Raw genomic sequence first — 10,366 nt, forward strand, 5'->3', positions numbered from 1 at the left:
ATGAAGACCTTGCTTCAATCTCCAGGACCAAAAAAACAAAGCAAAAGGGGGGGGGGGGGCTCAGTGCAGGTAACCTGGGTTACAATCTGACGGTGTCTCAAAACCAAACAAATCAACTGTAGAGATGAGGGAGAGAACCAACTCCTGCAAAGCTGTTCTGACCTCTGCAGACAGGCCTTCACACATGCACATGAAGTAAGTTAAAATGTAACACAAAGTCTAAAGACCTGCCGCCCTACAAATCAATGCCAATCAAATATCACTTTCATTTTTGTGTATTGTGGCTCCATATATAATTCCACTTGAGGAAAATTTTTCAATCACTACTGGAAATTTATGGGGCAAAATGATGTTTTACTTACTATCTGTACAAATGGCTGAGCAAGCTAGAGTAACGAACACCCCTGTAGCCTGTTGTAGTACTTACAATAATCACTGTGCTGTGCAGGAGGGAACACAGAATTTATTCCAACTGCAGCACTGTACCCTGTAAATTGTTTTTAAATTGTATTTTCTCAACACACATCAAAATGTCCACTACTGTGAAGAACAGCATTTTTATATTAAAGGGTTGGAACCCACTGTGCTCTGAGTGTGACAGGAAAGGATTAAGGCACCAGGAATTTAGCCTGAATGCTTACTCCAAATCCTTCCTTCAAGACAAATGAAGGTCCTGGTTTGAAGATTCCAGTAAGAACTTCCCTAATCTATAAGAGATCAGACTTTTTCCCTTGTCAATAATGAAAAGCACAATCATTAGGAACCTTTCAATTCACCTAATTAGTACAAAATCCTAAATATACACAGGGAGTTATATATATAGGGAATCTGGGGACTCCTGCATGTGTGATACATCGCTACAACCTATAAAACAAGGACTCCAAAATTCCTATTTTTCAGGATAGTATATGGGCCACCTAGTGTGTGTGCCATGTCTGTAAGCCTCTGGCGGCGGGAGGAGGGCTCACCAGCAGTTCTGATACAGCACTGAACTGTCTGTCTGTCTGTCCCTCTCAGGAGGCAGGTGCAGAGCTCACACCTGCAACTGTTAGCTTTTGCTGTCCACTCGACACATTGTTAACCAAGGTCCAGGCTAGTCTGAGCTAACACTGACGACAGCCTATCTCAAAGAGGGCAGAGGGGCTAAACAGGATGAAGCAATCATGACCTTCTGTACAAAATGAAAACTGCTTAAACTGGAGGCAAACGTATTCGTCTAAGAGCATTGAAAGGGGTCGTCAGAGGAAACAATATAACCTTAGGCTTTTTAGTTGGGTTGGCTTGTTTCTGACTCAGGTCTTGCTTTGTATACCAGACTGGCTTTGAACTTACAAAAGGAATGAATGAGCTCTGTGTGACAAATCATCTAACTGCTAGCAAGAAAGACCTCGTGCTGCTAACAGGTGCTTCTCTCCACCTATAACTGCTGCTCGCTAGGACTGCTCCAGCCAGGCACCTGCTTTCCTTCCCAGTCTCTGCACTTGGGTGGCAGAGGTGGGCATCTCTGTGAGTTCCAGGTTAGCCAGAGCTAAATAGTAAGACCCTGTTTCAAAAAATAATTAAAAACTCAGGATAAGGGACTAGAGAGATAGCTTAAAGTATAACATATGGCTGTCACGCTGAACTGATCATAAAAAATTAGAAGTACATTAAAAATCATTAAACTAAACCAAGAAATTATTACTGCTATTGCTCTAATTACATCTAATTATCACAGTAAAACTAATAGCCAAAATGGGTTTTTCTAATCAAAGTGGAAAAAAAAAAAAAAAGACTACTGTCTATCCCCACAATGACTTCTCTAGAAAAAGACAAAGGATTTGTCTCCCCAAGACCCAGCAGCATTCACTAAATTGGTCAAAAGGGACTTTATGCAACAATGATGAAATGCAGTCTGTGGAAAACAAGCAGGCTGCTCTCCTCTATGGCCTCTCACTCCACACTGAGTATGTTTCTCCACTAGACAGACCTTCAGTGCTACTATACCCACGGTTCTCTAGCTGGAGACAGTAGCAATCACCGTCAGACTATAGTCACACAAAGTGTCGCCTTTTACATTGAAAGAAAAAAACAAAAAACAAAAAAAAACCAAAAACTGTTTTTTCAGGAGGCTGGACACACCCTGGTTAAGAACAGGGCAGCTCTTGCAAAGGGCCCAGATTCTCTTCTCAGCACTCACACTGGGTGGGTGGCTGGCTAGCAAACCTGTAACTCCAGCTCCAGGGGATCTGAAGTCTCTGGCCTCTCAGGCACTTGCACTCACAAAGACCCAACAGAGATACAGACATACAAAAAAAATAAATAAATAAAACAAAAATAGTTTTATAAGTTGCAGAAAAATGTAATCCAAAAAATGACATTTAAAGAAAAGCTGGAGCTGGACGTAATGGTGCACCCCTTTAATCCCAGCACTAGGGAGACAGAGGCAGGCGGATTTCTGAGTTCCAGGCCAGCCTGGTCTACAAAGTGAGTTCCAGGAAAGCCAGGGCTATACAGAGAAACCCTGTCTCAAAAAACCAAAAACCAAACAAACAAACAAATGACAGGTAAGTATAATAAAATCTTCACTTGTGATTGATCAAGTTTGCTGAGCTAGGTGTGGCAGGACTTGCCTATAATCCTAACAGTTTGAAAATCATGTTGTGGTACAAGAATCAGGAGTTCTATGCTAACACAGACCCAATCTTAATATAATAAATAAAATTATTTGTTAGGAGCTATGGCAAAATCTACCTTGGAACTAAAAGTCTAAAAGTCAACATACATGATGGATCAAGTGGGAAATATGTTATCACCCATCTTCCAAAACAAAAAAACAAAACAAAACAAACAAAAAAAAAAAAACAAACAAAAACCCATACCTAACAGGTGTTGCACTCACGCTCTCAAACACACATACACAAAACCACAATCTTTAGAAATATCTAGTTTATAATACTATTAAATATGCTTTAACCTATTTCTCTACCACTTTATAGGACATATCATTTAATCAATTTAAAAATGATTCATTTTCACTACAATCCTTCTAATATAAGGCTGGAGAAATAACTCCCATTAACCCTGGGCACACACTACTCCTCCGAAGACAAAGCATGGTTCCCAGGACCCAAGGCTAAGGCTGAGGAGGCCACAGCTGCCTGCAACTCATCTCTGAAATCACTTGCACCCTCTAAACACAGAGCTACATTTAACTTAAGTCTTTCAAAAACAAAAATGTCTAATGCATGTTTGTAAAGGGCATCATTAAATCAAATATTCTAATATCTAGACATTACTAGAGTTAATTGTTTTTCTATAAAAAGAACATTCATACTTAAAAATGTGAATAAATTTTAAGGCATAACAAAAGATTAACTCAACATTTAAAATGTTTTCTTTTTTCTTCTGTTTCAACCCTGGTTGTCCTGGAATTTGCTCTGTAGACCAGGCTACTGTCTCTGCTTTCAGAGTGCTACGATTAAAAAGGCTTGTACCACCACAGCTTCTCTAAGTGTTTCAAAACCTGAACAACTAACCATTCCAGTAGAAAAAGTTCAGAAGATAAGGTAAGGATGTTGCTGTCACAGTAATGCCTCACCTTTTAAAGGACTTTAAGCTACTATATCTTCCCATCATTTAAGTACAAAACTTACAACTTCCTTCCGTGAAATCAGCTATGAACCAATCCAGAGCTTGGTGCACTCTCAAGAATGAATGCTGGCTCCTAAGAAGACGGTAATTCACACATGCAATCCCAACATTCAGGAGACTGAAGGCTGTCAGGAGTTGGAGGCTAGCCTAGTACCAAGCCAGCCTAAACCAGTGACAGACTATGTCAATAAATAAATAAATAAATAAATAAATAAATAAATAAATAAATAAATAAATAAATAAATAAATAAATAGTGGATCTTTAGGGCTGGTGAGATAGCTCAGTGGGTAAGAGCACCCGACTGCTCTTCCGAAGGTCCAGAGTTCAAATCCCAGCAACCACATGGTGGCTCACAACCATCCGCAACGAGATCTGGCGCCCTCTTCTGGAGTGTCTGAAGACAGCTACAGTGTACTTACATATAATAAAAATAAATAAATCTTTAAAAAAAAAAAAGCTGAAAATGCAAAAAAAAAATAGTGGATCTTTAATCTAATCTGAATCATAAAACTCAAAGCCAACAAGGGTATTTCAAAAACCATCAAGGCTACAATCCAATGTCACTATTAAGGGTTCCTCACCCCGATGAAAAAGCTACTACCCTGAAAGGATCACAATAGCATTTTTTTTTCAGCTTCCAATGTTTAAAAGCATTAAGAAAGCAAGAATGGGCCAGTGAAGTGGTTGAGCTGGTAAATGCATTTCCTACAAAGCCGGCTGCCCTGAGTTCATACAGATCACACAAGCTGGAGAGAACGATCGAGTCCCCCTTGAATTTTGTAGTGCACCTGGTGTACACACATACACCAATAAATAAATGTTAATAAGTTAAAGGAAAAAGGAAGCAAGCATGCTTGTTTAACCTTATCTGTACTTAATACCATACTTCTCTTCATTGAGTTGTCAAAATTGATATCCAATACCAAATCAAACCAAATTACTTAACTATTGTTTAACCAGAAATTCACTGTCCCCAGAAAGTAATGGAGAGGGTGGGGTGGGGGTGGGGACAACTCTGAAACATGTACCGCTTATTATTTCAAGTCAACTATTCTATCCCAGAGCTGTAAGCCACCGCCCCCCAAACCATGACAGCTCCCCAAGGGACATCTCAAAGGTCTAATGGTAGGTGGGACCCAGTCCAAGCTTTCTCTCTGTTGTGCAGCAGAAAGCAGCAGACCGACCTGAGCTGAGCTTGAGGCCAGCCTGGTCTACAGTTACAGGACAGCCAGGACCACAGAGACCGGAGTTGCACACCCCCTCCCAAAAAAAAAGACAAAGGGGAAAAAAAAAAAGAAGAAACTCACAGGCTCTTGCCGTGCTCAATCTCACAGCATGGCCATAATGTGACCAGCCAGCTTCCTGCTCCTGCCCCAATGCCTTCCTGCACGTTCTAAGTATTTCCGAATCGGGGTGGATTTGAACCTTCCCATCCCACCCCACCCTACCTGCTGCCCTAGAACTATGAACCAAAATAAACCCTTCCTTAAAAATGAAATAGCCGGGCGTGGTGGCGCACGCCTTTAATCCCAGCACTCGGGAGGCAGAGGCAGGCGGATTTCTGAGTTCGAGGCCAGCCTGGTCTACAAAGTGAGTTCCAGGACAGCCAGGGGGCTATACAGAGAAACCCTGTCTCGAAAAACCAAAAAAAAAAAAAAAAAAAAAAAAAAAAAAAAGAAATAAAGTGAACTATTCCAAGTCTTCTGAGCGTAGTGGAGGTGCGGATCTCACTCACACCCAGCTGTATCTCTCCCAACGCTGTTTTCTGTGAGATACCCATAGCTTAATGGATGATAAAATACCCCCTCTCGTGCATCATCAACATGAGGGTGACATGGCAAACATGGACGTGCAGAAGAGCTGAGAGAAACATGAATGATGAGTAACAGCAAGTGCTTCATGTGTAGCTGGAGTCAGCAGTGTTTCTAAAGGACAGCCTCGATTTTACCTGAGCAAAGTGACAGCTTCCAGCAGCACACAGCAGCCCCAAAACAGGCTGTGCCACTGGGTTTCTTAAAGATACTGTCCTCCCCAACCACATCTACAGTCTAGCACAACCTTTCTAGGTTGTCCTAAGGAGCAGTCTGATTTACACCCATTCAGTCCTTGTGGTAGATTAGATATTAGGTGGACACTAAATTTGGGGATCTGAGGATTTATTTCTGTGAATACCAGACCAGCCTGGGCTACAAAGTGAACTCCTGTCCTAAAGATTGTTGGAGAAAGAGCAAGTATTTACTTATCTCAGTTTTAAAGTGTCAAAAAAGAATTCCTGAGGTCTTTTTTCCCAGGCAGTCCCTTATCACTGACTAGGAACATGCTCATCTTTGTTGGCAACCAGAATCCCTAAAGACCTCAGGATGCTGTAACTTCAAATCAAAGGCCAGGGATGGTGTGGTGTGAGAGGCCAAGGTAGGTAAGGTTGAATTCTCAAGAAAGAGCAACTGGGTTATATTAGGCAGACACCCTTCCCCCTAACCCCAAACACAACCCATGGCGAGAAACCACTATTGGCTTATAAATTCTAATCTTCAAAAACTAGCAGGTGGTCAAAAGTAAATGCTAGTGTACCTTAGGAGCGTGTTAAGCATGAGACTCTTTTGGAAGTACATTAAAAATCAACTTCGATTATGAAATTTTACAATCAAAAATTAGAGCAGCAACCAAAACATACTACATTTCTTAAATGTACTATCTAGAACAGTGACAATTACTCCAGATACCTCCCATACATGACTGCAAAAAAAAAGTCACCAAGGGGGATGACTCCCACATCTTCGTATCACTGTATATATAATGGCGTTTTTGTAAGCCACATTCTACTTTTTTAAACCTGCATGACTGTATCTTGTGACTCCCAATTATTTCTGATTCAGCAAAGCAACTGTAAACGACATCAATTAAAATTCACTGTTCCTTTCCACAATGCTCTTTCTGTGTTTTAAACTTGGTCCCTCAGATTTGATGACCAGAACTCAAATCCCCTGAGATGATATAACTGACAGATGTGAGGGATCTGAGAAGCAGAGATCACACATAACGGACCAACAGTTCTTTTCAAAAGTAAAGCAAAGCCAGGGGTGGGGGTCTCCTCCCTGCACAAGTTAGTTCTGTGAGATCCAGGAGACCAGCCATATTGGAAAACACTTGTCAATTGCAGTTCTGACAAGTGTTCCCGAACACCGATGCACGAAGCTAACCTTGTGTACCGAGGTGTACATCAAGGGCCTCTGGAGCTCGGCTGGGGCGTCTGGGCCATTTGGGGGAGGCTGTCTCTGGGATAGAGTCGTCCTTCGGTCCGAAAGGAGAACCGCGCGCCGAGGAAAGGAGGGTGGGGAAAGAAGAGTTGAGGGGGGATGGTGAGGAGTTGGAAGCCGCTCAGCGGCGAGAGAGGGGCGCGGCGGCCGCCCGGGATTTCCAAGTTGAGACCGAAGGGGGGGGGGGCTGAGAATCAGGGGGCGGGAGATCCCGGAGAGAAAGTCCCCCGGGTCTGGGGTCCCAGAGTCGGGGGCAGGGGAGATTCCGGCGAAGCCGTTCCCAAGGCGGGCAGGCGGGCGGGGCAGGGAAGAAGAGGCGAGAAACGGAAAGGACTGCGGCGAGAAAGTCCCCTCGGTCCCCTCGGCGGAGCCCGGGAATCTACAGAGCAAGGGATCGCTGCCAGAAGGCCCCCCCCCTCCCGGCTGGGCCACGGGGTCCAGGAGATGGGAGGGGATCGGGCAAGGAAGTCAGCTCAATGGGGTCCAAGAGGAGTCTCCTAGGCAGGATGCAAGGGGAGTCCCCTTGGTCCCCTCTGTGGGGTCCGGGAGGAGTCCCCTAGACGCGATCCACGCAGAGTTCCCTCGAATCAGGAAGAAGTCCCCTGAGTCCCCTCGCCGGGGTCCGGGAAGAGTCCCCTTGGCGGCGCACTGACCTGTCCTCCGAGTCCATGCGGCTCAGCGGCTCCCCGTCGGACGACATCTCCAGGCTGCCCCGCCGGCCCCCGGAGGTCGCGCTGCTCCCGCCTCCCCCGGTGCCGTAGCCCTCGTCGCCGCCGCTCGACACCACGCTACTGCTGCTGCTACCGCCGCCGCTGCTGCCCGGGCCGCCCGGGCCGCCCCGCGGTCCCTTGGGCTCCTCCAGGCCCTCCTTCCCGTCCCCATCGCCGCTGCTGCTGCTCGCCGCGCCCGGGCTCAGCGAGCGCGTCTCGTCGCCGCTGCAGCCGCCGCTGCTGCTGCCCACCAGGCTCTCGGCGCTGCTCTCCTCCTCGGCGCCGCCGCTGCTGCTGCCCTCGTCCTCGTCGTCCTCCTCGTCCTCGTCCTCGTCCCCGCCCGCCTGGCTGGCGCTCTCGGGGCTCGGCTCCGACATGGTCTCCGCCTCGCCGCCCCCCGCGCCGCCGCCCGCTCCCCCGTTCAACAGCAGCGCGGCCACCGCCTCTGCCTCCGCCTCCTCGTCATCCTCCTCCTCCTCTTCCTCCGGCGGCTCGGCCCGCCCGCGCGCCGCGGGCCCGGGGCTGCCGGGGGACAGCGGGCTGAGGCGGGAGAGCTCCTCCAGGTCGGCCATGTCGGCGAGCGCGGCGGCCATGGCGGCGCCTGCTGCTCCTCCGCCTCCTCTCGCCGCCGCCTCCTCGCCCCCGCCACCCCCCGCTCCGCGCCCGCACGCCCCAAACTCCGCGCGGCCGCCGCAGAGCGGGAGGAGGGCCCGCGGGGCTGCGTCAGGCTGCACACGCGCTACGGAGCCCGCGCGGGGACACGCGCCGGAACGCGCGCACTCACGCGGAGGAGGCAGCGCGCCTGCGCGCCGCGGCGGCCCCGCCCCTCCAGAGTTTCTCTGGGCCTTCCCACGCCTTCCCGCTCCGGGCGGAGGCGGGACGAGCCCTCGAAACCCGAAGTCGGTGGGGATTTTCACAGCCCTGGACTTCTCCAGAGAGAAGCATCGGCTCAGAGAGAGAGTGTGTGTGTGTGTGTGTGCGTGTGGGGGGGGGGGGGCAGTCTGCGTGGGAGGTGTCCTGTAGAAGGAAGCCATAAGTGGAGCAAGTGTCTAGCCGTCTGAGCGCTTGCCTTACTCAAAAGACAGGTCTCAGACATGTGCAGAAAGTTCGATAAATCGGGTTTGTTTGTTTGTTTGTTTTTTTTGAGGCGCCGAGCCGACGTCCACACCGCGGAGGCAGAGGCTTGACTCGCAAGCCAGGCTTGCTTACCTGTCCCGATGTCCCAATGACCCAAGGAGGGCAGCTCAGACGAGGCGGGCGGCGCTTTGGCTCGAGATCCTCGCAGGTTTTAAGTCCTGGAGCTTCTAATAAAATCTGGGGTGACGCTTGTAGGCAGGCTGAGTTCTTGGGGTGTAGCGCTGCCCGTTGAGGGCTCTAACTGCTCTTCCAGAGGAGCCGGCGGGCGGTTCGCAGCACCCACATGGCGGCTCACAACTATCTAATTCCAGCAGCTCCGATCCCCTCTCCCTCCCAGGCTGGTGGGTGGTGCACACAGGTACCTCACCTAAAAGGCACACCTTTAACCCCAGCCCTAGGGTGGCCGAGGCAGGAGAGTCTCCGAGATCCAGAGGCCAGCCTGATCTATATATAGTGAGTTCCAGGCCAGACAGTGAAATCCTGCCTCACAAAGAGGAAGGGAGGGTGTGAAGAAGAAAGCAGGGAAGAGGTTACTACTCCAACTAATGAAAGGCTCCTCCCTATCCTCAGGCAAGAGTCAAACCTTCCCTTTACAGCAAGGGAAGCATTGCCTCTTCCTAAACTTCTCGGTAAGGGAATGCTTTGTAAAACAGCTTTTTGTAAAATAAAGACCTGGAGTTTATGAGGAAGGCTGATGGGCCCACATCACACCCTGACTCCGGGGCACATCTGATGCTCTGGAGTGGGAAAGCAGTCTCAGAGAGGGCATTCCCTCATTCATTCTTAGTAGATCTTCACAGAGAGAGAGAGATCCCCCAGGTGGAGTATTTTCATGTTTCTAGAATTCACTGCCCTAATTTAAAAAAATAAACATAATAAAAGAAACAGCATGTAGTATGAGGCTAGAAGGGATTGTTGCAACTTTGAGGCCAACTAGTGTGGGCCACAAGGAAACCGCCCCACAAATGTCTTAGTGTACAGTTGCAGCCTTAACCTTTGGATACATACTATCACACGTAATGTGTTAACGTGGAAGTGTTCCCCCAGTGGAAGGAAACATCCTCAAAAAAAAAAAAAAAAAAAGTTTCCTCAAGGAGAAGCAAAAATTAGCTGGGCGTGGTGGCGCACGCCTTTAATCCCAGCACTCGGGAGGCAGAGGCAGGCGGATTTCTGAGTTCCAGGCCAGCCTGGTCTACAAAGTGAGTGCCAGGACAGCCAGGGCTACACAGAGAAACCCTGTCTCGAAAAACCAAAAAAAAAAAAAAAAAAGGAGAAGCAAAAATTAAAATAATACAATGTAGCTACACTGCCAGGCGCTAACCTCACACTCTAACTTTCAGAGTCATTCTTGCAGATAGATCAGGAATGTGTTGTCATCTTGGATTGCAGACTAAGGATCACCAAGCTGGACTGAAATAAAGCATAGACTCAGTGTATGTGGCCGCTGCTCTAAGGAACATTAGAAATTAGGACTGAGGCCGGGCATGGTGGCGCACGCCTTTAATCCCAGCACTTGGGAAGCAGAGGCAGGCGGATTTCTGAGTTCGAGGCCAGCCTGGTCTACAAAGTGAGTTCCAGGACAGCCAGGGCTATACAGAGAAACCCTGTCTCGAAAAACCAAAAAAAAA

General features: G+C 47.9%; 1 protein-coding gene across 4 annotated transcripts in view; it reads right to left on the minus strand.

Moving 5' to 3' along the window:
• Positions 1 to 8,291, minus strand: part of Aebp2 (AE binding protein 2) — an 87,364-nt gene extending 79,073 nt beyond the window's left edge. For 3 of the 4 annotated variants that reach the window (XM_021164951.2, XM_029478441.2, XM_021164950.3), the window contains exon 1: positions 7,545 to 8,289. In XM_021164951.2, coding sequence (XP_021020610.1) covers positions 7,545 to 8,194 — 650 coding nt within the window. In that variant the 5' untranslated portion in view covers positions 8,195 to 8,289. Of the gene's footprint in view, positions 1 to 7,544 lie in introns of all 4 variants that reach the window. The other variant, XM_029478440.2, reaches the window with a different exon arrangement.
• Between the last annotated feature and the right edge of the window lie 2,075 nt (positions 8,292 to 10,366).

Source organism: Mus caroli, unplaced genomic scaffold (genome assembly GCF_978045245.1).
Source record: "Mus caroli unplaced genomic scaffold, Mus_caroli_1 scaffold_7, whole genome shotgun sequence".
NCBI lineage: Eukaryota > Metazoa > Chordata > Mammalia > Rodentia > Muridae > Mus > Mus caroli.